This window comes from Myotis myotis, unplaced genomic scaffold (assembly GCF_014108235.1).
Source record: "Myotis myotis isolate mMyoMyo1 unplaced genomic scaffold, mMyoMyo1.p scaffold_m19_p_17, whole genome shotgun sequence".
Classification (NCBI taxonomy): domain Eukaryota; kingdom Metazoa; phylum Chordata; class Mammalia; order Chiroptera; family Vespertilionidae; genus Myotis; species Myotis myotis.
In genome coordinates, this window is record NW_023416321.1 from 32456503 (window position 1) to 32483449 (window position 26947).

Genomic DNA, 26947 nt, shown 5'->3' on the forward strand with positions numbered 1-26947 from the left:
CACGAAAGCAGCCCATCTGTGCCTTGGCATTCTGCGCCAGACACTGGCAACACAGTGCCCAAACTAGATGACCGGCCAGGCCCAGACCCCCTGGAGCAGATGGTTGCCAGCGCCCTGTGTCTTTCATCTGAGTAGGGATGGAAGGTCTAGGCAGTGCCCTGCCAGGACTGTTTTTACCTCCCCCCACAGATGTCACATGGTCGTTGCCAGGTGAGCTGAGACTGATCTCAGTGTGGCACAAGGAAGAGAAGCCTTTCCTGGGGGCTCCAGGATTGCCCCTCCCAGGATTGCCCAATAAAAGACGTGGCCTATGGCTCCCAGGATAGATACTCGTGGGATTCTTCCCTGGGAGAGTGCAAAGATCCTCTTTCTCAGGAAGGGTCCATAGTGGGCACAGCTCCTCCCGCTGGCTGCCAGGTGGGTGCTGGGCAATGGAGCAGAGCTAATGGGCACCTCCCATCACTGTCGATTGCACTGATTGTGTTATCTGGGGGCACTGAGCACTTGGTTAAATGGGATTGAGATAGCATATCAAACGAGCAAATTGATTCTGCAATCAGCTGCCACTTGGTCCCAGAGGGTGCCACCCACTGTCAGAGAGGGTAAGATAATCTCGGGGAGACAAGCCATTTCTGGGAAGAGGGCATCTTCAGACACCCTGGTTAACTCCGATGGAAGCCTGAGGCCCTGTGACAGTCCCCTTCCCAACACCCCCCACCCCACCCTACAGTCTCTCTGCCTGGGCTGACCAAGTTCAAAGGTGCAGACTGACAAAGGGCGAGAGTGTGTGATTCAGGAGATGTCAGGGACCCAGATGCCCAGTCTCATCAGGTACCTATTATGTGCCAGACACTGAGTCAGGCCGTTCCCAGACCTGTATTATTTAATTGACACCACACCTCTATGAAATGAGAATCTTATCCCCACATTACAAAGAACCTGAAGCCTAGAGAGGTGAGGTGAGGACTTGCCCCATGACACAGGGCTGGAGCTGGGATTTGAACCGACGCTGATCTGGCTTCAAAGCTTTAGTCTTTCCTCACCAGCCTGCCTCGCAGAAGAGACTAGAGCTACCCAGCAGAGACATTCCAGCCAGTGGAGGAAACCAAGGCTTAGAGAGAAGAATGGACTTGTCCAAGGGATCACACAGGTTAGAAGTGGAGCTGGGGCCATAGTCTCAGGCTTCTGGCACCTGAGTTGAGTCTCAGCCAAGCTAGGCTGGGACCCAGGGAGCCCCCACCACATTCCCGAAGCACATCTGAGTCTGGGACCCAAACCAGAGACCCAACAGCACTGCTCCACAGGGCTGGGGCCCAGGTTCCTTCAAATGTCAGCTCTGCCACTTAAACATCATGTGAACCTGGGCGAGTTTTTGTATCATTGGCTATAAAATGGGCGCTTTGGAGGCGTTTTGTGAGACTCTGAATGCTCTAAATAGCAGTTTCCTGAGGGCACTGAGGGAGCGGCCATAGTACTGCGAGGCTGGGCAGCCCCCTGCCAGGGTAAGGCTGAGAGGCAGGCTTCTAGAGTGGGGAGGCTGCCGGCCCAGGGTGAGGCCTGTACTCTCAGGGTCCATGTTCCTTGTTGTGTGGCTGAGGTGTGGAGGACAATGTGGTACCACCTTGCAAAATGCAGCCACCTTCAAGGCCTGCATGTCTGTGGGGGACATGCCCACAGCAAGACAGTCCCCATGATGATCCCCAGCTGCCCAATCCACCCAGTGCCTGAACACGGGAATGTACTCCCCCAACGCCCCCAAGTTGGCAGCATCCTAGGGCTGGGTCTGGGAAATACCACTCCCCTTCCCCCACCACCATTGTGGAGGCAGAGGCTGCCCAGAGCTTCTGCCGCCCCCAGCCCTGGAGTGGCCCTGCAGCCGCCCGGGCCCTCCCCCTGCATTAGCTCTTAAGCTATGCAAATAGACATCGGAGGGAGCCCTGTTTAAAGTATTTAGACGAAATGAAAAAAGGCTTTCATCGGCACTAATGAGCCATTCAGGATGCTTCCCCGGTGGATTCTCCCTCTCCTGCCTCCTGGCCCGTGCCACCCCCCTATGTCGCCCCTCTGGGGATTGGAGGCCCCCTCCCCCACAGTCCCAGCTTGGGCCTCCCACGGAAGGTCTCTTGCTCTGCCCCCTCCTCCCAGGGCCCAGCTGGGTAAAAGTAGAGATGAGGGCCCACGTGTTCTACCCCGACAGGCTCAGATTAGAATGGGAGGAGGGGTGCCTAGTGAATGTTTAGGGGAAGCCAAAACATTTGGGGGGGACGGTTCTTTAGAGCATCCAGCTAGGTAAGTGCTCTTGTCATTGTCTGATAGTTGGGGAAACTGAAGCTCAGAGAGGCCCAGGAGGCTGCCAAGGGTCACAGTGCTGTGAAGCTGAAATTGGTCTGTGTGGACCACGCAACAGTTTACGACTCCAGATGCCATCTCAGGGCCAACTGGGCTGTCCCCGTGGGGCTATTTTCCTGCAGATCTTTCTGCACCACACAGCCAGAAATCCTCAGGGTACAATCCTCACCAGCTGTCTGACCTGGGCAGGGGGCTGTGCCCACTGAGCCTCTGTTTCTTCGTCTGTGGACTGGGGACATCTTGAGTTTGGTGAGGACCATCTATGTTCTCATCTGCCAGCCCCACCCCATCCTCTGCAAGGGCAGCCCCTGCAGGGGTGCCAGGTATTCCCCTTCCGGGGCCTGAGCTGCTGGCCCCTTGGAGGTAGACACAGGAGCAGAATCCAGAGTTCTGAGATGTCAGACTTGGTTCCCTCCTTGTGGTGGCACCAGCTCTGGGATGGGGTGCGGGCGGCAGGACAGCAGGTAGGTACAGGGAGAGCCTGGGGGATGCAGTGGGCAAGGAGCCCACCCCGCTGGGTTCTGGAGGTTAAGCTGGCCCAGCACAGGGAGAATGAGAATTTAATGGGATCCATTTATTAGCCCATAAAAGTTAATGAGTTTATTCTAGAGGTTTCTTAGCCCCTTTGAAGTTTTAATAGGGGATTAGTGAGGGCCTGGCCCCTGCAGAACCCCCATTATCCTAGAGCCCCAGGGAGGGAAGAGAGGCCCTGGGAGTGAGAGTGCTTGAGCTCCCCAGAGCCAGGGCCGGTCTCCACAGTGAGGGTTTCACTGGGCCATCCCGCATGCTGACCTGAGGGGCCCCAGCTGGAGGCTGGTGGGGCCAAATAGGATCCCCGAAGCCCTAGGTGACATCCTGTTCTAGAGCTTCTAATTCCACGTGCTACTGAAATAACTACCCCTACAGCGTCTCTGCATCTGAGGTAGGTTTGCTGCTGTTTGACTACTTGTATTAACAGGGAAGGCAATAATATAAGTCCCATATGACAAATGGGGATACTGAGACCCAGAGCTGGGATGTGGCTTCTCCAAGGTCACCTAGAACATACAGCAGAGCCAGAATGGACACATTCCTGTGGCCTGGAGCCAGGCAGCTGGGGCTGGTAACAGTTGCTATTACTCAGTGCTAACTGCGTGTGGACCATGTCCTTAGCACCCTAACATGTCATCTCTTCTCTCCTTACTCCAGGGAGGTCCCTAGAGACAAGGACACTGAGGCCCAGAATGGTTAATTAACTTGTCCAAGGTTGCACAGTTAATGAGTGGCAAGCCAGGAGCAGAACCCAGATGTGGGCAGCTCCACAGCTCAGCTCTGTGCACTGCTCCCACAGGCCCTCAGCTGTAGCTCCTGGGGTCTCCTACTGTCTCCCCACCAGCCTGGCCACCACCATCTGAGGCACTTGTGCTGGGAGCCCTGTATCTCAGGGTGATGGGGAAGGATGCCCTGATCGTGTCATGGTGGGGCAGTTGCTAGGGTGGGCACAGAGATATACTCAAAGGGATCTTCTCTTCCTCTTTCTGGCCCACTTGCTCACTATGTCTCTTCAAACTCTCCCCATCCTACTGGGCCCACCTCCTATCCCTGCGCTGGGGAGTCATCCCTGCCTGGTCCGCTGAGTGACAATAGCTCCTTCTTCTGATCTCCTGATGGAACTTCAGCCCATGTACAGCTTGCATTGATAGACAAGGATCCAACCAGAGGCATCTCTCTTTTCCTCCATCTCTGTCCACAATAGCTGACTCTTGGTGGTAGGCACGGTGAAGGGTGGACTCAGGGCACACAGTTTCCAAGCTGGGATTTTGCCCTTCCGCACCCTGGGAAGGCTCTCTGCTCCCCATTGCACCTGGCCCTTGGCCAGCAGGGTAGCTAGGGATGGGCAGGGCGGGTCCTGCAGGGAGAAGACAGTCAGCCAGAACAGCAGTGTCCCAGTACAGCGCCCACTGGCAGCTGATGAAGAGTGTCTGCTGGCATAGGCTGGCGGGTCCCCTGGCCCCAACTACCCTCCCTTCCCCTGCCTCTGACCACCTCCCAGCACAGCCTCTTACTACCCTCTCTTGGTCAGCCCCCGGCAGTCAGTCAAATACACAATGCAGATATGAATGGCGGATCTCCTCTCGGCCAGGCTCCCAGCAAGGACGTGGTTGATCCTAGAATCTGAATCCTTTTAGTTTTTGTGAGCATCTCATCCCTCCCTCATTTATGCAGGTGGCAACGGAGTCCCAGGTCACACAGCGAACATGGGGCAGGGCTGGGACTTAGGCTATTGGGGCTCAGAGAGCATCTGGCCCAACTGCTCTGAAGCACGAACCCTCCAGTGCTCTGGGCTGTCTACCACCCATGGGTATATACCTCCAGGGGCAGAGAGCGCACTGCTTCCTGAGCTGCCAGGGCAGCTATTTCCCTCATTGTGCTGGGGTGGGTGGTGGGTAACCCTGGGCTTCGGCGTCTTCAGGGTTGGGGTCTCCTTGCCAGATGGAGGAATGGGTGGGGGTAGTGGGTAACAGCCAGGAAGCGGCCCACTGGTCCTGGTCCTGCCCCTTTACTAGGTCCCTATGTGCAAATCACTTCCCCAACCTGAGCCTCTATTTCCCCAACCGTAAAATGGATTCAGTATCTAAGGGCCCTGCCAGCTCTCATATTATATAGAATCCCATGAGCCACAAAGGGCTCTGTGAATAAAAATATTGAATGCTGCTATTTACTGAGAATTTACCACACTCCTAGCACCATTCTAAGTACTTTACCAGAATTAATTCATTTAACCCTCACGATAACTCTATGAGATATGAACCTTTATTATCCCATTTTATAGATGAGGAAACTGGGACCCAGCTCCCAAGTTACCAGTTTGGATATATCATGTTCAAACCCAGAGGTCGGCCAGCCCTGGAGTGGCGCTGGTCTAACAGAGCTTTCTGCTAGGATGGAAATGTTTTCTATCTGTGTCCAATGTGAGAACCAGTAGCCACACATGACTACTGAGCACTTGAAATGTGGCTAGTGAGACTGAGGAACAGATTTAAAATTTTATTTCATGTTAATGAATTTATACTTAAAGAGCCACATGCGGTGAGCGGTTACCAAAATGGAAAGCTCAGCCCCATAACAGGGCCTCTCAACGCTTGCAGTGTTCGCCGCCTCTCAGAAGGGAAGAGCCTGGAGTGGGGGGTTCCCAGGGAAGAGTTAAGATAGGGTGACGGTGTCTGCTCCCCTCCTTCGGACCTGAGGAAACTGGGGACTTGGGTTGGCGAGGGAAAGATGACAAGGAGCCCTGGGACTTTAAATTTTTCATAAAAGCCCGAGGGAGCTGGGCCCATCAGCCACTCACTCCTTAGGGAGGATTAGTGGCATCTACCGATGACATTTGCTTCCCAGCCTTGGCTGAGCACTGGTGTGCTGAGGGACGGGGTGTTTGATGGGTAATTTTGGGAGCTCAGACGGAGCCAGTTTAGGAGGACTTTATGGGGGAAGGACAGCCAGGAATGCTTGGCCTGTGGGATCTGGCCCAGGGTGTGTGACTGTTCCCTGGTGGTTCCTGATGTGCTCTACTGACTTGCCGCTATCTCACTGCCCAGTCAGGAGCACAGGGGCCTAGTCTGGCCAGGGTGGGGGCCACACTCCCATTTACTGATTACCTGCTACAGGTCAGGCATGGACCTTCTAGAGAGCTGTCTTCCACCCTGAATGACAGCCTTTTGCATTTATAATCCATATTTTACATTAAAACATTAAAAAAGAATAGTTTCTCATTTTTTAGAGAGAGGGAACGAGAGAGAGAGAGAGAGAGAGAGAGAGAGAGAGAGAGAGAGAGAGAGAAACATTGATATAACATTAATCGGCTGCCTCCTGCACATTCCTACCAGGGATGGAGCCCACACTCTGGGCATGTGCCCTGACCGGGAACTGAACCTGCAATCTTTCGGTGCACGGGACAACACCCAACATACACCCAACCAACTGAGCCACACTGGTCAGGGTCATATTTTACACTTTACATGTGAAGGAACTGAGGCTGAGAAACAGAGTTGCTCATCCTAGTTCATAGAGGAGAAAAGTGGTAAATAAGGGGTTTGAACTGGGTCTGCTTGTTTCACAGCCTGAGCTCAATATTCTACAGCACTGAGCTGCTGCTTCATAGGAACATGTGTGTGTGCATGCGAGTATGTGGGCCTGTGTGTGCACATGAATGCATGTGCATGCATGTGTGCGTGTGCATGCGCGTGCGTGCGTGTGTGCGCGTGTGTGGCCCAACATATTCATGGGCCACAGGTCATTACCATTTGTCCTTGCCCATGTTCACCACACCCTGGAGCCTGGCTTCACACAGTCCTCAAGGCCAGAAAGGCCCCGGCTCCCAGAAAGGACACACCTTTTCCCAAGGTAACTGCTCTGCTCCCCGCTTTTCACTCTGCTGCCTTCTTGGACCCCAACCCGATCCTTCCTGGGGCCATGTGGCCTGGACAGTCCCTCAGGCTCTGGGTGCCTGGAGGGGAAGAAGAACGCAGCACTGAGCTACGGCAGGGCCTGCCTTTTTCTCCCCACTGCCCCTCCCTCCCATGAGGCTGTGACCAGGGGCCCAGGGTAGAGGGAACTCCCAGCTAACTGCCTCGTTCTCCGCTTTCCAATTTAAAATCTAATATGGTTTTGCCACTGCAGAGCTGGGGTCTGGAGAGGTGATTAATGAGGCCTCTGCTACAGAGTCACCTGCTGCGCTCTACACCTTCCCCTGCAGCCCTGCGTGTGTTCCCCCTCCTGCCTGCCTGCTGGCCCTGGGGACCTGGGGGTCCTGGCCCTGCCTACCCACAGCTCCTGGGGCTGGGCAGGTGGCACAGGAGCTGGAGGCTTGGAGTGGGGGTTGGGAAGAGAAAGGAGCTGGCAGTGGAGGTGGGGACAGTAGAATCGACCCCCACCCTGGGCAGGCTAGAAGGAGTGGAACAGCGGGCGCCTCCTTTGCACCACCTCCCTTCCTGGCAAGGTAAGTAATCAATTTACCATGCGCCACCAATTATGCCGGCTCTCAGTAGTGTGGCCAGGGCAGGGGACAGACAAGGCCCTGCGCTGGTGCTCAGATGAGCCCTCCCCTAGCACCAACACCTCCCACCACCACCTTGTCAGCAGCAGGGACCATATTTCTCTGAATGAAAAACCTTGGAAATGTCAGCTGGAATGAGGAAGGCTGTGAAAGCAGGAACTGCATTCTCCCTGGAGCTAGTACCAGGGCTGGCTCAGCCCAGCCCAGTGGTGAAGTTGGGAACAGGGGGTGATCTAGGGAGGAGCAGCCATCCGCTCCATCCTCTGCCCCTGCCCAGCTCCAAGCATCTGCCAAGGACAGTCCTTCCCAGCCACCGAGCCCAGCAAGACAGGGCCATAAGGTGCCAGGGCTTGAGATCAGGTACCATCCTGGGCTCCTGATCAGCAGCTCTGAGCTGCTGCCTCCTCCCAGCCCCCACCCTGAAGTTCAAAAGCCAGCACCCACTGCTGTTGTCCCAGCACCTGTGTCCACCTCTGAGATGAATGACCAACCCGATAGCCCCAAGATTTCATGATCTCCCTCCCGCCCCCGCTATTTTTATTGATTTCAGAAAGGAAGGGAGAGGGAGAGAGAGATAGAAACATCAATGATGAGAGAGAATCATTGATTGGCTGCCTCCTGCATGCTTCCTACTAGGGATTGAGCTTGCAACCCGGCCATGTGCCTTGACTGGTAATTGAACCATGACCTCCTGGTTCATAGGTAAACGCTCAACCACTCAGCCACGCTGGCCGGGCTGTCTGGCTTTTTACTTAGGTATTCTAGAAAGTCTTTGGGTGGGTGGATGGAGAGCCACAGCCCCTCTGTTATCAGTGTTCAACCTCAGGGGCTGATGGAGCCTCATGGTGGGTAGTGCTAAAGATGGAGGGGCCTGGCAAGGCAGGGGACTGGGCTCTGTTGACTTGCTGCTTTCCTTCTGTATGGTTCTTGACCCCCGCCCCCCCGCCCCTTCTCATCTCCACCTGCTGGTCAGTGTTTGCTGAGCATCTGGTGGGCTTGGCTGTGTGTGTGCATACATGCGAGTATGCAAGTGTACATATATATGCATGTGCTTGGGGGCGGCATGAGGTGGGAGGTGGGAGATGGAGGTGTGAGACAAAGACCAAGGGAGAGATTTAACATTTTCCAGCACCTACTGTGTGCCAGGGTCTGCTGGCCCACTCACCTACACTATTTGATTAATCTTCCCCAGCCCACAGATCAGTGGTTCTCAACCTGTGGGTCGCGACCTCTTTGGGGGTCGAATGACCCTTTCACAGGGGTTGCCTAAGACCATCGGAAAACACATATATAATTACATATTGTGTTTGTGATTAATCACTATGCTTTAATTATGTTCAATTTGTAACAATGAAATTGGGGGTCACCACAACATGAGGAACTGTATTAAAGGGTCGCGGCGTTAGGAAGATTGAGAACCACTGCCACGGATAGAGAAATAGGATCAGATAGCTGAGAGAAGTGCTCTAGCTGGGCAACCATTAGCCCAGGAGACTGGCCTGGAGCTGTCCCTGCTCTGCAGAGCCCAAGAGACAAATAGAAGGACAGATGCAGGGACAAAAGATCTCTGAAAGCAAGGGCAGCCTGAGCCCATAGGGCAGACACCGACTCGGATTGGGCCAGGGCTGCCTTCCTTCTTGGTCCCTAGGTTTAAGCTCCTTGAACTGCTGTATCCTACCCCTCCCAGCTGGTGTCAGTTTTCAGATCAGCTGGGACAGTGATGGGGTGGAACCCAGAAGCCCCAAGGGTCTGGAGGGCTAGGGGCTCTAAGCGTGGCCTTTTGGCAAAGTTGAGCCTTAGCAAGAATCTGAAACCCCTCTGGAAAGTGCCAGGGTGGCACCAGAGGTCCCTGGGCGGGGTGGGGTGGTAGTCTCATCCAGGTATGCCTCCCTCCCCTTGACTTCCTGACACTTTGCACCCTTTTCTGCCTCTCCAGCTTCCATGGGGGAGACCCCGGAGGTCTGGCCTTACTTCCAAACGGCCTGGGGAACAGTCACTGGAGGCTTGAGTTCTGTCTCTGTCCTTAGGGACTTGGAGGCGGCAGAGGGAGGACAGCCTGGGACCTTCTCCCAGCCCAGGTAAGTAGAAGGAAGCCTAACCTGCCCCAGAGTGTGGGCCCTGCACCTGTAGCCGATCCCAGGCTCTCCGTGCCATCATGGCCTTGTTAGACTGAGGGGAAAGGGCCTTACCTTCCCAGCACCCCAGCCTGTGAGGCTCCCCAGGCTTGGCCTGTCCATAACCCCATTCCCCCAGCAAGTCTGAGAGGGGGAGGGGAGGGGTGCAGAGCTGCTAAAAATAGCAGCGGCAGCTCCAGCTCTGAGTCTCCTTGAGGGAACAATAGAGTCCAAGAGTGGGGAAGAAGAGAGTGGAAGGGGCTCTGGGGGAGGGAGAGACAGGCCTGAGTTGGGGCCTGCTGTGCTTACACCAAGGACCACAGTCCCAAGATACAGAGACAGAGGGCACGATATGTAGGGGCGTGTGGACACAGACACCCGAGGAATAGATGGACAAGCAGGGCAGAGATGTGCACAGACGTGGCTACCTGCACATCTGGGGCTTCTCCCTGAGACCCCTAGGAACCCCAAATAGGCCCAGCTGGCGTACCTCCAACCCTTCAGTCTTCTCTCTTACCCTAACCTTGCTTTGACCTCCAAGGACCCTGCCAGTCTGGGTGTGCTGACACCTTGAGTTGAGAGTGCTAGGACCTCTTCCCCTGTCCCTTTCAAACTCTTCTGCTTGAGGCCCAGGGCAGGGAAGGACCAGGGGCCCCAGAGGCAGCATCAGCAGTGCAGTGCAACAGGGACCAGACTCAGGGCACCACTCAGGTGGCTGGGGCTTCAGGAGCACCACCCCAACCTGATCAGCAGGCTTCCTCCTAGCTTGGGCTGGCAGGCACTGGCGGGGGGGGGGGGGGGGGGGGAGGGGAGGTGTCCAGACCCAGTAGGGCAGGGGTGGGCTCTGCCAGTAGATTGGCAAGAACTGAGTGGGCAGTGAAGGAAGGAGGACAAAGGAGGCTGAATAAGCAAATGTACAAATGATTTCTTGATCTCTCGTGCATGCTTTGTTTGGTCCCTTTGCCTGGAGATGCCATGGACTCTTCTGTACTCAGAAGAAGGTGACTCCTTCATCTACTCCATTTCCTCTGATCAGCCAGAAAAGAGGGCAGGAGGGAGCCTGCCAGCTGCCAGACCAGATGTTTCAAACCACCAGCACATCCCTTGCTGGATGTAAATGATGTCTAAGACAATGTCCATAAGAGCAGTGAGCCAGGAGGAGGCCCTTAGAAGCACCCCGAACCCAACCTTCATCGCTCTGCACTTCTAGTCTTGCCTTCCTGGTCAGACCTGGGCCAGCTGTCTCAACTGTCCAGCCCTGGGCTCCTCCAGCTTCTGATCCAGCCCCTCCGGCGACTACCTGAAAAGCAGCCCCTCCTGGTGATGGACAGCTCTGGCTGCTGGAGGACCCTCCCCTCAAGCAGGTCTTCTGGTTTCTTTCCAGTACCAACCCCTCTGATTGCCTTTGATCTTGCTGCTATTCTTTGAAAGAGGTGGGACAGGCACCATGAATCCCAAGGAAGCTGAGGCACAGGAAGGTGACACAACTTGCCCAAGATCACCCAGCCAGCAAGAGCCAATATTGGGTTTAAACCCTGGGGTTCTGGCTCCCTGACCAGTACTCTTCTAATTATGTTCTTCCTATGGGGCTACACCCTCCTCCTGACCCACAACGTGGCTCTCCACACTGCTCCCTCACAGGCTCTGGGTCTCCCTAGGCACCTGCTGGCTGGTGGGACCCAGGCCAGACACTCAGCAGGTGGCTGCTAGGGGGACAAAGGAACGGGTGCTCAGCTGCTGGGCTGGGAGGGAGGGAGGAAGAGGCTATGGAGGAGAGGAAGCTCTGGACTGGGAGTGTGGAGGGGCAGGGTCTGCCTCTGTGCCTTTAATAAGGAGCCAGCATGCAAAGGGGGGTGGGGTGGGTAAAACAGCATACAAATGAGCATCTGTGGGGGGCGGTGATCTGTGGTTCAGGCACATTTCACAGTTCTGCCCTCTCAGCCCGATGACCAGCTGGAAGGAGGGTCCTGAGGGTGGAGAGAGGAGCTTGTGGGGAAGGGAGGAGTGGGGGATTGGAGGAGATGCTGAGGTTGATGCCAGGATACAGGCTGGGCCCCTGGGGACCGCACTGGTGGAGGGGAGAGACACACTGAATGGATTCTGCAACACATGCGGCTTGGTGGCAATAGGGACCCTGCACCTGCTCTTTCTTGTTGGGGGGTTGGGGAAGCACCCCGACCCTGCAGAGATGGGAAGAGCTGTGGGAATGTAGGCCTAGGGATCCCCGAGGCTTGCTGGGCCCTCAAAGACCCACAAAGTGAGCCCTCTTGCTAGAGATAGAAAAACTGAGGCCCAGAGCAGTCCTTGGCAAGAAATCTCTTGTTCTTAGGAAGGTGAGTGGCTGGACCATGTAGGTGCTATTGGCATCTCATTTGAATCTCATTTAATCAAGATCAGAGGGTCCTTGGTCTAGCTGGGGAGGCAGTCACAGCTGAGCTTATTAAGAAGGCAGCTACCCGTCTAACCTGAGTTCCTGAAGGGCAAGGATTATGTTGTATTCTTGCCCATCAGAGAGCCTGTTAGGTGCTGAATAGAATGAAAATGGATGGGTGGATGAAGGATGGACAGGCTAAGTTCCTGATGGGAGCTATTTGGTGTCCAGAGGACAGAGAAAGCTCTCTGGGCTGAATGATCAGGAAAAGAGAGTGTGGGAGAACTGAAATAAGCTGAAGGACCCAGAGTAGCATTCTAGGTATGGAAAATGCCGGAGCAAAATTTGATAGATGTACAAGGCATACACAGGGCCTAGGGGTCACTCCAGCATCCTCACCCAGTCTCTCTGTTGTCCCCCTTCCCACACCCACTCAGTTCCTTTTTGTCTCCTGGCAGAGCCCCTTGTCCCTGCTGGGCCCAGCCAGGACCTCCCACCCCCACCCCTTCCCGCCAGCCCGCCTGCCAGCAAGACTGCAGACTCTGCAGCCGGAGACCTGGATTGTTGTTGGAAAAGCGGCAGGTTTGTTTGCTCCAGAGCCCGCCGAGAAATCTCAACAATCAATGGCCAACAACACCGCCGGCGGCTTCAGCATCGATCAGCCCTCCTATGCCAGGGTTGGCAGTTGGGTATAGGTAGGCAGGCTTGGCGTCTAGCCCATCTAGGAGCTGAGCTTCAGGCCAGTTTGGGTCTTCTCACCTGGGGGCTGAGGCTGAGGGGGGTGGAGGGGATGGGGGGCAGCCTAGGATGCCAAGACTAGAGTGACTGGTCCTATCATTCTCCAAGGCTCCCAAAGGGTGAGAGGATGAGTCATGCAAGGTCACTGACCTCTGGGCCAAGATTCAGGGTTCACCTCACTCCCAGCCCTGTGTTGTACCCTGATCTCCAAGTGTCAGAAAGGAAGTGTTATTGCTTTGCTACTAAGGATTGAGCAAGATAAAATGTTTCTAATCTACAGCAGTAAGGACTGAGGGTAGACATCAAGAAGATAAGCCACTGTCATCACCAGAAATGTGCTGGAAGAAAGTTAGGGGCCATTTACCTGGGTCTGTCTGGCAGCACGGGCTTGAACTGGCCTATAAAATGCAGATAATAGCTTCTATCTCGTAGAATGATATGAGGACTAAATGAGTGAATGTATATAAAGCAGTTAGTACAGTGCCTGGCACATAGTTAATGCCCAATAAATGTTTGCTATTATGGTTGCTGCTATTTTATTCTTGTTGTTATTGTTATTATTAGGATAGTGATACTCTCCTGGGTTCCCATCTGCCTCTACGGAGGCTCTGCTTCAGGCTGGCTGTTGGATATAGCTACCAACTGGCTAAAGCCAGGTTTTGCAAAAATGGGCAGGGGATTAGGAGAAGCCTTATAGCTTATTGGCTTGGAGCCCAGAATAACTGACTTAATCTCTCTGAAACTCTGTTTTCCCATCTGTAAAGTGGGACATAACTAGTCCCTTGTTGTGTTAAATAGAAAAAGGATATGGAAGGTTTGGCTCCTGAGTGTTCTGGGCCATACCTCACGCCTCAATACATGTTTGTGAAGTGAATGAACCCTAGATGGGTGTACCTCAGGGACTGCTCTTTTAGGAGATGTGAAAGGTTTGTGGGCATGAATTGTGGTCCTGAATAACACCTTGACCCCCACCTTGCCTTCATGAGCTTGACAGTTTCAGAGCTGTCCCCAAGATTCCCTTCCAAGCTCTGTGAGGGTGTGTGAAGCTGAGATAAATGAAGGGGCTATGAAGCCAGATGGCATGGGGTTGCCTTCCCCTTACCTCAGTCCTTAAGTTCATACAGGACACCCCAGAGGTGGTGGGTAGGTATTGGAGGAGGGAGTCAAGAAGCCTGAACTCCAGGCTTAACTCTGCCACCGTGCAACTCTCGTGAGTTTATTCAGTATGTATTTAATGTCTGCTGTGTGCTAGGCTCTGCCACTGGGGACACGAGCAGTGGTAGCCGTAAGAAGTGGCTGGCGGGAGGTTTTAGCCCTCTCAGAATGGCCATCAGCACCCCATCTCCAAGCCACTTCAGGCTGATGGTGTGACAGCTTAATTTGTGGGAGGAAAAAACTAAGTAAAGGCTATAATTTACAGTCGGGGTAATAGGCCAGCCGTTAGGAAATCTATGTAAAAATAGTGTGGTGGTTATGCAAACTCAGCTTCAAGACGCAGCCTCAGCTGCCATGCATCCACCATTGCTCACTCCTTTCTAAACAGTCAGCTGACACTAAACTTCTTCCAAATAGGAATTCTGGAGCTGCCCCAAGACGGAGGGAGTGAGCAAAACAGACTTCGTGGCCTCAGTCTTGCTCCTGGAGGGGAGTATCAAGCAATCAGGCGCTCACGACCCAACACAATGAATAACTTCATGGGGGAAGCCAGGGGATGGTGGGAGCACAGCAGTCCCCTGACTCAACTGGAGGTCAGGTGAGGCTTCCTTTGAAAACCATATCATAGATGATTCATATGTGCTAAGGAATTACATGAAGTGCCCACCAAGCCAAGACCTGAAGTATGAGGTGGAGTGAGGCAGTTTGGCCCAGCGGGAGAAAAGAATTTCAGGCAGAAGGAATTAGTATGGAAGAGGCCTTGAAGACCTCCTAGTGTCTGCTGTCCACCTCCCAGCTAATGACCAGGCCGGGCAGCATTTCTTTCTGCCTTCCCCCAGCCTCTTACATACAAATCCTGGCTCTTCCTCCCTGAGAGGAAGCTGGGGACCCAGGAATCTGCATGACTTGACAGCCCGTGAAGGCCTGGTGTGATCCCAGACTTGGCAACCACCAGAGTGGTGCAACCTTACCCTGGATGTTGCAGAAAGTAGAGACCCACAGTCCAGCTAGCATGGCTCAATTGGTTGAGCGTCAACCTATGAACCAGGAGGTCAAGGTTTGATTCCTGGTCAGGGCATATGCCCAGGTTGCAGGCTCGATCCCCAGTGTGGGGAGTGCAGGAGGCAGCCGATCTGTGATTCTCTCTCATCATTGATGTTTCTATCTCTCTCCCTTTCTTTTCCTCTCTGAAATCAATAAAAATATATTTAAAAAAGAAAAAAAAGAAAAGAAAGTAGAGATACGGAGAGGACCGAAGCATGCCTGAGGCCACACAGAGAGCTTGGTCTCCTAACCGTCTGGGCGGAGAGTTCCCTTCACTAAAGTAACCTCTACCTATAGGCTCTTTCCCACACTCTCTTGTTTGCTGGGTGGGGTGCCTTGCTCTGATAGTTCTGCCCAGGTGGGGGCGCAGCATCCTTGAGCTGAGCTCAGCCTGGCAACTGGGCCTGAAAGGGCTTGGAGAGTTGGGGACCAGGAGGGTGGGAGGAGACTGGAGGGATTGGGCACCTAGGGCAGTGTGGAAGGAGGGGCTAAGGAAACAGGCTTTCTGATATGCCCTCCACCATTCAGGCAGCCATGGTGAGAGGGGTAGAGAAGCTCTAATTAAGCCCAGTTTCTAATTAAGCCCAGCCCCTGTGTCTCCTCGATCCCCATTAGCTCCCCATGGTGTTCCCAAGGCATTTTAAGCTGCCACCCTGCTGAGGATGCTGGGACCGCTGCCAGGGCTTGCCAAGCCTGAAGAGCTTAGGCCCGTGAGGGGCAAAAAAATCAACCCATAATTCCCCTCCGTCCCTGGCAGTTACTAAGTCCTCCAGTCTCCTCAGAAGCACAGGGGAGCCTCCTGCCCACCATGTCAACCTCTGGGGCACTGAGTGGAAACTAGATTGGCTCCCATGCAGCCTTGTCCCCAGCACCCACTTTTTGCCTCCAAAATGCCAGGCTGGGGGACCGGGAGCAGGGCTGGTATTGGCTTTGGCTGCAGCCCCTAGACTCAGGAATGTTCTTTCAGAATCCTGAGCCCAGCACAGAGTCTTCAGGAAGCAGCAATTACCATTTTAGGTTAAGACAGCCCTGGTTTGTTAACCCTTGTGGTGCTGGATGCCAAACACTCTTCCTCCTCCTCTCTTTCCCCCTCCATACGCCATGCTCCAAGTTCTTGGCAGAGTGAGCAACCCCTACTTGTCACCTCATCCCTCCCTCTTTCCACCAGGCACCCGGAGTTCAGAGAGGTGGAGCATCCCTTTTAAGGTCACACAGCCTCTGCCCCCTGGAGACTCAACTACAGCCCTTCCTCTGCCACTACCACCTTGGCAATCTCCCCAGGCCACATTCACACATGCAGAGTTTAATTAACTTTATTGATATTCAAAAATTAGGAGAATGACTAAAGGTAATTACTCATTAAAAATCATGAAACTGACACAGCAGGCCCTGGCACGGCACCGGCACGGTGCTGCCCCTCCTACACCGGTTCCCTCCTACTTGTGGCAGGATCTTCTGGGCACTGCTCACAGGTTGGGAGTATGACCAGTGGCCCCTGACACCCCTCCCGGCTGGGAACAATTAGCCCGGCAGCTTTGGGGGTGGGGGAAGGTGTGGAATAAGGGACTGCATTTATCAGGTTGAGCCAGGCCCAGAGACATCTTTCCCTGCCCCCTCCACCTCCTGATTCTGGGCTGTTCCTGGCCGTATCCCAGGGTCTGCAGACCTAGGCCTCTGTGTGAGCAAAGCTCTAAAGGCCCTTCTTGAGGCCACGAGGCTGCGGATGCACCGCCTGGGCTGCAAAGGCTCACAGCCCCTTCAGCCTTCTCTTGACAGCCGCCGCCAGGAGCCCAGAGGTGGCCCGATACACTGCCTCCCGATGAGAGGACTTAGTAGCCCACCACCTGGGACCTCACACCTGCTGGGAGGGAAGAGGGTGCCAGGGCAAGCCCAGGTGCAAGCCCTCTCGCCTCAGCCTGGGCACTGCCGGGCTGCCTCCTCTTCTCCCTTAAAGAGGGAAAATAAAGATCTTCCCTTACCCCACATATCCCTTGGGCGGGTGGCCCCACGGGTGTTAGGAAGGTCTGGATGGGTCAGGGAGGGACATTGGCCGGCGATACACAGACCCTCAGCCATAGAGTGGACACTCACCCCTCACCCCCAGGAGGGCTCCCTGGACTCCTGGCCACACCAGCCATTCTCCTGGAGACCCGCAGGCAATCTCACCCCAGCCCTGCAGAGAGCTCCCTGGTAGAGGCTGCACTGCACACTAGCATTCTTACACACTCCTCACACCTGCTCACAGCTGAGCTCTCACCCAACATCCAGACCTCCTGAAGCACAGACGCCCTTGGACCCTCTACTCCAGATACACTGGGCCTCGATTACATTCACACTCAAACTGACACACCCACACACCAGGCTCCAGACTACACGCAGGGGAGGAGGCACACGCCGGCCCTGTGCCCCAGGAGAGCTGTCCATCGGAAGTCCGGCTGGACCCCAAGACAGGTCTTAGCTCCTGGGATAGCTGGGCTAGGATGTTGGCTTCCCCTCCCTGCCTGTCCCAGATGGTATGGGGTTTAAGGGGCTACAACCCCCTTAATATGAACACACACGTTCTGAATTCTGGGCACCAAGTATGAACCCTGCGAGGTCAGCTAGGGGATGGGGTGAGGACATCGGCCCAATGCGACGGCTGGATGCAGCTGGAGCCAGAGGTTCAGAGAAGGACTTCTGTGCCCTGGGGCCGCAGAGTGAAGAGAACTGCCATCCCGGGGCTCACTCTGACCCCGGCCCCGCTGCCTGACCTCAAAACGGCTTGGAAAGATTGAGCACGGAGGTTTAGAAGTGTCTACATTCTCCTTCGTCCACACTGGGTTCTACAAACCACACTGCGAAAGGCAGCAGGTCCCAACTTCAAGCAAGGTCCCAGCCCACCCAAATGCACTGCAAGAAAGACCTGGGCGGAGGTAGCTTTGGTGAGTGCTTGTTTAAGCCCAGGCAGCAGGTCCCCTGTAGGCTCGGAAACCTTTCCTCCCAAAGGCACAGAACCACCAACCTCTCCCCAACACCCCCTTACTGCCCACTCCAAGGCCAAGCTTCCCTCAACCCCGGACAGATGAAGTTGGAGATGGGACTGCACTGATGGCGGAGGGCTTGAGGCGGTAGGGTGGGTGGCAGGTCTTCTCCGACGAGTCTCCCCACATAGGGTGGGAGGGAGCTGAGAGGAGGGCTGGCCTGGAAGGAGGAAGAGCTCTGGACGTGTGTGTGTGTGTGTGTGTGTGTGTGTGTGTGTGTGTGTGTGTGTGACCAGCGCTGCGCGCGCGCGGAAAAGACCTGGGGAGGACAAAGTATCTATCCCAGGACCTCAGCCGCTGCAGCCTAGGGCCGAGCGCGGAGCCGGTTGCGGGGCCCAGAGCCGCCGACTTTCCCCGGAATCGTACACGAGGTTCCGACTCCGGCATGGCAGCGGCAAGACCGAGGGAAGTGAGCGACGTCCCAACTCCGGGTCCGGCCGCCATCCCGCCCCGTCCCTCCGCCACGGGGGCGCGAGGGCCTCTGGAACCCGCAGCAAAGTCGAGCGAAGTTTGGAGGGCGGCAGGAAAGGCGGGACCGCGGCCGCCGGCAGGACCGTCCAGGCTCACCGCCCTGTGGCCTCCCTCCCTGGAGCGTGGCGAGGTAGCGCGCGGGTGAGCGCGAGAGTGTGTGCGGGGTGGGGGTGGCGTGATGAATTGCAGCAGAGAAATCCCATTAGATCCGGGAAGATGATTAAAGGCGAGGTCTCGGCCGGGCGCGAATGGCGGGAGCCGCGGCAGCTTCCCGCCCGCGGAGCCCGCGCCCCGCCCGGTTCGGCCGGTGCGGGGGCAGCGCAGCCGGCGGAACAGCCAGATGCGCGGAGCAGGGCGCCGGACAGCCCTCCCTTCCCACCCCGGGACCTGTCCTCGTCCCCGTCCTGCGGCCGGACGCCAGGGTCCCTTACCGTGAGCCAGAAGCGCCAGCAGCGAGGGCAGGAGCAGCAGGGCTGCCGGGAGCATGATGTTGGTTGTAGCCGCGCCCGGGTCCGGGCCGCGGCGGGAGGGCGGGGGGCTCGCTGGGGCGCGGGCGCGGGGCACAGAGCAGGGTCCGGCGGGAGAGGGAGCGGGGCCGCCGCCGTCGCTGCCGCCGCCAGCGCCTGACAGAATCAGCACCACGGCCAGCGCCTGGCGTCGGCGCCGGGGATCGCGGAGCGGGCCTGGGGGCGGGGGCGCGGGAGGAGCGGCTTACCGTAAAGTCTCAAGCAAAGGCGCAGAAGACCCAGCGGCGGGAGCACCGGGCACCGCTGCCTCCAGCTCCGGGGAAGCGCGGCCCTGCTCATGGGGGCACACGGCCCCGCCCTTCCGCGCTGCCCACGCCCAGCCAAGCCCAGTCACCCTTGCCCTCCTTAGCAGCCTGCCGAAGAGATGGGGTTCTAACTGGATTCTCCATGAGCGAGCATCCTCTTCCCCACGCTCCCCACCCCCTCCTGGTACCTGAGGGCGCCAAGGGCGACCTGGGAAGAACGCGAGTGAGGCAGCCGGCGAGGCCCGCAGGCCCTTGTGACAGCTCAGTCCTGGGCCGATAATGAAGATGGCTTTGAACGTACAAGGGACAATAAATTATTACTTTGCGCTCAATAAATGCCAGGGCTCCAGGCAGCTGCATCAGCAGCAAACTGTGCTCACAGAAAAGCTTAATTATCCTGATATTATAGTTAAAAGCCAGTGGTACTTGTGTCCTGGGAAGACAGTCTTCATTTGGCAGGAGGCAACCTGGGCCAACCTGTGGGGCGCTGAAGCTAGTGTCCCGGGTCCCCAATGCAGCCCTGGATCTCCAGGACCCTTCCTTGACAACTCCCCACCCCCACAGGGTCAGAGCAGATGCGTTCCAGCCCGTGAGAGCAGAACCTTTGCGCCTATCCCTGCCCAGGTTCCTAGGGCTATTTGACATAAGGACTTGAAGGAGGCGCAGAAGGGTAGCCAGAACACCGCGCCATTCAAGGGCATAGAGAAATAAGCTTCCAGGGCTGAGGAGCCCCCGGGAGTCACCAAACAGCAAAGAGGACAATCACAGTGGTGCCATCCCAGGGGCTGATGTGTAGACCCTGGGGATTTTGGCGCCACGGACGGGCTCACTTGAAGAGCCTCAGTGGATACAGTGTGACAGGATCCTGTGACTGGTGTTATTATCGTTCCCTGCAGAGGAAGAGGAGGGCGGAACTCACCGTGCTCCCTAGGGAACACGGCTTTCTGTTTAGTTCTTTTCAACTGCACTAGGCTCCTCCCTACTCCAGACCCCAGTCATTGTCCAGCGCCCTTCCTGACCTCATCCTGGAAGCAGGTGGCAAGACTTCTGCTCTTAAGGCTCATTCCTCAGAGAGTCTTCTGGTCCTTAGCCCTTCCACAGTCTTCCAGTTCTGCTCATCAGATCCTCTCTGGATCCTCTTTCTGTACCTCAACTGCTGTAAAGAATCCCAGGCAGCAGGCAGGTGGTGTGGAATTATCTGAGGGAGCCACTGGGAGAGGGTTTCTGCACAGTTGTTTCAAGAAGCTGTGAAAAAAGGGCAGTAGCAGAAGGGTGGCAGAAGGGGGGACTTGACAAAAGGATCGGTGGTAAGGAGAGGAAGCCAGGAAAGAAGAATGTGCAGAGAGGGAGAAAGGGCTACCAACAGAAGAGGGAGGTGGGAGGTTCTGTGGCTGAGGGGAGTTTGGGGAGATACTGGCAAGTGGCATGAGATTCCTCTTTCTTCCTTAAAGGGATTCTCGAACTCCTCCTTGATTCCTGGGCCCCTCTGGACTAAGCAGCTTGCGCAGAGGAGGGTGAGTCATGATCCAGTGATGAACCTTGTATGCCAGGATGATTCATATGGATTTGGAGGCTGGTGGCAGGCTTGTTTCCTAGCAGCTGGGCTCCTTGACGGGCTGGGCACTCCCAAGAAGAAGGGTGATAGGAGTCACCCAGGAACTTGGCACATCAGCCTCCTCATTGCCCCAAGAAAGAAAAGCTTTTAGGAGGGGGTTCAATGGAGACTACAAGTCCCAGAATGCAGCACTCTGCCCTGAGCTCAGAGGATGGGTTTGTACTGCATAATGGGAAGAATAATGTACCTGGGCTGTCCCTTCCCCCTAAAGGTGGTCAATGTGGTTTCCATGGAATGGATTCCCAGTTAGGTTGAGGCAGAGCCTGGGTCAAACTGGGAAGCAGTAGAGTTTATGTCAAGCACCCTGTCTCGTGCGCTGCAAAGGGTCCATTGTGTCCAGATCTCAGCATCACCCACAAATTGAGGACAATAGATGCCCTAGGGGACATTCAACTGTATGCTGCAGGCTTATTGTGTACTCAAGTCATATACACATTTGAAAGTGGCAGCCTGGGGAGACTTGCAAGTCTCCCTTCACTGGTCTTATTTCTCGCATTCTCTCTGTGTCTCAGACCTGGCTCTTTGCCCCCAGAGGAGCCTGGGTTTCCCTTGTTTATGTGATTGCTTGCTTAATTTCCTGTCTTCTCTACTAATTGTCAAATCTGTGAAGGCACAGAGCATGTCTGTTTTCTCTACTACCAACCTAGCCCACCACCCAGCACATAGTAGATGCTTAATAAATATTTATGAATGATGGCATGGGTGGGGTGTCTAAAGCCCAAGGCAAGTCATTGGTGCCAATGAATGTTGTGAGATAATGGCGAAGGAGACAATTGCTTCTTTTAAAAATGTATATATTTTTATTGATTTTTAGAGAGAGGAAGAGAAAGGGAGCGAGAGATACATCAATGACAGAGAAACATTGATCAGCTGCCTCTGGCATGTCCCCTACTGGGGATTGAGCCTGAAACTCGGGAATTGAACTGGTGACTCTTGGTGCATGGGTGGACGCTCAACTACTGAGCCACACTGGCTAGGCAGACAATTGCTTCTATGAATATAAGAAGAGGTCATTGAAAGCTTTAAACAGGAGAAAGGTGGACTGCTGTGACTGATTTGGCTCAGTGGATAGAGCGTCGGGCCTGCGGACTGAAAGGTCCCAGGTTCCATTCTGGTCAAGGGCATGTACTTTGGTTGTGGGCACAACCCCAGTGGGAGGCGTGCGGGAGGCGGCTGATCGATGTTTCTAACTCTCTATCTCTCTCCCTTCCTCTCTGTAAAAAATTAATAAAATATTTTTTTTTGAAAGAAGAAAGGTGGACTAAAATGAAGTCTTAGATATGTTTTAGGTTTCCATCAGTGGAGAGGAAGAGGGAAGACATCCAAAGTTGAGGGAGTGTCTTATACAAAGCAAAATAGTGGAAAATGCAAGATAGTCTGGGGTCAGTGAGAAGACCTGTTTTAGTGGAGCAGGGAGTCCCTGCAGGGTTGGAGGAGGAAGGGAGGGAGTAGGCTGGGGTCAGGATTTGTGGTTATCTGAGATGCGTGGCACCCTTGTTGGCTACGCTGAAGGGGTTACCCTATCATAACGATATTTGTACCAAATCAAGGGAGTCTGGAATTATTAAGGTAAGTTTTCAAGTACTATGGCAAGTGGTAAGAACTGAGAGGTTCACTGCTGACTCAGAAAGTGTGTGTGTGTGTGTGTGTGTGTGTGTGAGAGAGAGAGAGAGAGAGAGGGAGTTCCAATGGCTGTGTTAGGACTAAGAGCCAGAGAGAGAAAAGTAGGGGCTCTCTCACTCCAGGGATCCTCACAGCCTCAGCCCAGACAGTGTCAGACATCAGCCCATAACCCTGGAGAAGCCAGCCCCACTTTCCCATTTTGGGATCACGGGCACATTGGTAACTGATTTTAAACTCTCTCTCTGAGTGAGAGGAGAAAAACATTAGTCTTTTCTAAGATTTCAAAGCAGAGCTATATCTTGTGTGGAGCCAGGGGGCTTTAGGGGTTTTAGGGAAGGAGGGGCCAAGGGCTGCTTCACTCCAGAGACCCTCAGGGCACAGAGCTGCCTGCTCACCTCAATCCACTCCTGCAGCATCTGGAACAGTCTGGGATGCCGTGGCTCTGGCCAGGTTCCTGGAGTACCCAAAGTCAAGCCTGAATTTAGGGGTGAGAGGAGGGCCCTGCCCTGGTAACCGGGGGGTCCTGTGCCCTGGCTCCTGAGCATTTGCTCTCGCTCCGGGAGCAGGACCAGGTCAGCTGTGGCAGAGCCCAGCGTCGATGGAGACAGCAGGAGAAAGTGGTTTGAGCTGCTTCGCATCTCCAAACCGAGGCCTCCAGCCTGCCCACCACCCCCAACCAAGGCCTTTGATCCTCCTCAGCTTCATCAATGTTTAATGCCACCAGCTGGGCAGGAATGAGGCACTGGTGGAGGAGCAGAGAGACTGCGGATAGGACTTAAGATCCACGATGTTGACTAGATTATTTTCACGTAGGAGCCCTGGGATGGTGGGCGGAGGCCTTCCCCCTCCACGTGACAGGAGAAGAAGTCCCAGGGTTCAAGTTTGTGGCACTAATAAAGGAAACTCTGAAAACCCATCAAGGGGTTGAAAAATAAAACAAATAATCAATCGTGGAAGCCCAATCCCCAGTTTGATTGAAGGAGAAAGATGAAAGTTAAATGACAATCAAATGCAAATACAGCTCAACAAACACCACAGCAATTACCAGGCGCAGTAACCACATGGTGCTTGCAGGCGGCAGGGGCTGGCAGTTTGGAAGCCTGCGCCTGTGCGGAGGTGATGGAAGTGGGGCCATTTTAACGGACAGTTAAATGGAAAAAACCAACCCCAAACCACTTTGCATCTACTTTGCATACACAGCTAATGAGTGGGGAGCTGGAGTGCTGGCATCCAGAGGGAGGTCACGCCACCTTCTGTGGCTGCCTCTGCGTCATTTCAGAACTGAAGAGGACCCAAGTGCCTGGGGGGTGAGGCCAGAGTGGGCTCTTGGATCAGAGGACCTTAAAAGCTTCACACCAGTTTCATTGGATTCTTCATACCAGCTGGTGCTGAAGGGATGAGGGTTGAAGTTGAAGGGAGCCTGTGGGTTCCTCTGGGAAAGGGCTCAAGGTGCTGGCCTTTCAATAGCCCAAAGGCCCGGTGAGAGCAGCCTTCTCCTTTAGATTTGCATAATTATTTGCATATCATTTGAATGCTATTAATTTGCTGTCAGGCTAGGTTGGCTCGGTGTAGAAAAAGAGAACAGCTGGCCTTCTCCCTCCCCTCTGTGCCCCGAGGCTCACCCTGAGCAGAGCCCTCCCTAACTTGGGGGGCATGAGGCCTCCATTTCTATCACCCACTCAGTGTTCCCTGGCACTTGGAGAGTTTCTTGGTGAAGCCAGCTCCTAAAAGCCAAGGCTGCCTGGGTAGTGGGGCCACCTGCAGAGTTATACAGAAGGAAGAGGGAAGGATCCCCCACAGTTGGTTGCTTTCACCCTTCCCAGAGGAGCCATGGGAGGATGCTGGCAGCCTTCTCCCCAAGCAATCAGGCAGCTTGGCTTGGAAAGTGTCCAAAGATAATAACCCAGAGAGGGCGGGAACAAAGACAGGTGATAATCCCAGAGAAATATAGAGGGCTCTTGAAATAAAATTCTCTGAACTCAATATTTCCAGTGCTTGAACTTACATAAAATACATTTGTCCAGAGGCATTGGGTTTATGGTGGCGTGGCTCGGGGGCCGGGGACCTGGTAAGCAGGATGATAGCCATGCGGTGGGAACTGGGTCATCAGGTGGGGTGAGCTCCTGAGAAAGGGGGAGGAGGCCCCAGGTGCACCATGTGGGTTGCCCCTGGCAGATGGGACTCAAGGGGCTACAGTGAGCTGGGGTGGGGGTGGAAAGAGCAAAGCTCGTCAGGCTGGCTCAAAGGCATCTTAATTCCTTCCTATGTGGATCCAGCAAGGATGCTCCACTGATTTCTTGCCTGAGGTGGCCTGACCTGCAATCTTGGCCAGTAGATCTGAGAATATTTATGCATAGGACAAGCAAGGAGGAGGTGCCAGTGACCAAAAAGCTGGTCTCCTTTTGTCATGAAGAGCCCTTCCACCCTACAGAATCCCAAGGCCAACTTCACCAAACTCTGGGGACTAGGGCAGGATGGGAAGGCATGAACAAATATCCCCGCCAGATTGACCTCATTCCTCTGCCCATGATGGTACTCACTCTGAGTCAAGCTGTGGCTGGGGCAAAAGACAAGATTAGGGGGTTGCTTTGAATAATGTGAGAGGGTAATTGAGTTTTCCCTTGAGCAAACCCAGGCATGAAGCTTTGGGACTGCATAAAGGATGGACTCGTAGCTGGCTCATATTTTACAGAAGGGCTTTAAGTATTTCCTTTTAAAAAGATTGTCACATACATTTAAAGCAGATTCATAAAAATTTAGTATGTTCTCCATTTTCTTTTTTACAATTTCAGCCCTGAATCTAGTGGGCTGTTCCTGACTTTTAAAAATGAACAATGGCACCATTTATTATTTACTGTTACTAGACATTGAGCTGGGGGAGGTAACCACATCCTCACAGTAGCTAGTTACTGGTAAAACCAAGATATAAAACCAAGGCAGAGCAGAAAGACCTAGGTGCCAGTGGCTCTTTGCAGGAGCAGAGGTGGGAGGGATCTCAGGTGCCGTGGACCTCTGGCCTCTGCTCTGGGTTCACCTCCAGGCGGCCTGTGCCTCGATGTTCTCCTCTGGTGCCAGTCCATGGAGGACGGGCTGCTTAGAAAAGGCAGTGCAGGCATAGATACTTATTAAATGTTTTATTAGAAAAATACTTAAGTATTCACTGTGCTACGTGCTGGGGATACACAGGTGAGTGCAAGCAGCCACTGCCCCTATCTATTCATAGCTCAAGGTCTAGAATGGGAGACCTCAGACAACCACTTGGCTAAGTGCAAAATTGCAATATAGCTGGCGATCAGGAGATGTTCCCAAGGCTGTGGAGTCCTACACTGGGGATTTGGCTAGTCAGGGAAGGCTTCCTGGAGGAGGCAATGATTGAGTAGGAAGTCAAAAGATGAGTATGAGTTATGTGATTGAAGAGGGAAGGGAAGTGCATTCCATGTAGAGAGAACGGTATGTACCAAGTCCTGTGGTAGGCAGGACCTAGAGATAATTAGTGTGGCCTGATCTCAGAGAACGAGGTGTGGGGTGGGATGCAGCTAGAGAGGTGGGCAGACGTATAGCTCTAAAGCTTAGGAGCTGTGCATGATCTCTAGGCTCCCCACCTGCCCATCTGTCCATCCGTTGATCTGTCCATGCATTCACTCATCCTTCACCTGACCACCTACCCAGTTCATTCATCACCCTCTCATTTGTTTACTGAATGAGGGAACATTTATTGAGCATTTAGTGTGTGCCAGGACCTGAGTGTGGCACTGGAGAGGCAGAGTCCTTGAGGAGCTCCCAGGCCAGGGAGGGGAGCTATAGTAGTAATAGCATGTCAATCTCAACAAGGTACTCACACAGGGCAATGAAAGCCCTAGAGGCCAAGTGTCTCCCGTGGTTCAAACTTCCTAAGCCAAGGCGACATCATCTCTTCTGGGGCATCTTCCAGCCACACAGCTCCTGCTGGCATCCAATCTCATTCTTTTCTGCTATAAAAGTAGCCCACTTCTTACAGCCCCAAAGTGGGGAGTGTTTCTGGTATTCCTTTATATTTACGCTTCTTTGGGGTCTCAGAGGCATCTGAGTCCCAGGAGAACACAGGGTAATTCGGCCAGGTCTCCTTCAGATATCAGAATCCAGCTCCAGACATTTTCTTTTCTGGGCATGAAAGTAGGACAGAAATTCCAAATGTCCCTCAATTCCCCAGTCATGCATCCCCCCTCTCCACTCCTCCTTGAACTACTTGTCCTCTGCTTGTGACATCACAATGGTCTCTATGGCAACCAAACGTGAGGTCACCAATCCTTAAAGCAATAGAATCTGCATGGCTTGGAGGAAAGAGGGAGAATGTAAAATGGGGGCCCAAGAAAGAAACCATATGCTACCGTGTATGGGGATGGCTACCCAAGACCTATGGGATCGAGGAGAACTCTAATTTTAGCCCATCTTCAAAGAAAGGTAAAAATAGCCTCTTGGTCTTGTCTTTCACTGAAAAGCTAAGTTGACACTGAACCCCTTTAAAACTGCCCATGAAGGGAAAACTTCCTATAATTTTTGTCTTTTAAAAAATATGTTTTTATTAATTTTTAGAGAGAGGAAGGGAAAGGTATAGAGAGATAGAAACATCGATGAGAGAGGAACATCATTGGTTAGCTGCCTCC

General features: G+C 54.1%; 1 protein-coding gene across 2 annotated transcripts in view; it reads right to left on the reverse strand.

The window, feature by feature from the left end:
• The window catches only part of SEZ6 (seizure related 6 homolog), a 45138-nt gene extending 26183 nt beyond the window's left edge, over positions 1–18955 (reverse strand). For both annotated transcript variants that reach the window (XM_036341944.1, XM_036341943.1), the window contains exon 1: positions 18726–18955. In XM_036341944.1, the coding sequence (XP_036197837.1) occupies positions 18726–18780 (55 nt within the window). In that variant the 5' untranslated portion in view covers positions 18781–18955. The remainder of the gene's footprint in view (positions 1–18725) is intronic.
• Positions 18956–26947: the final 7992 nt, after the last annotated feature.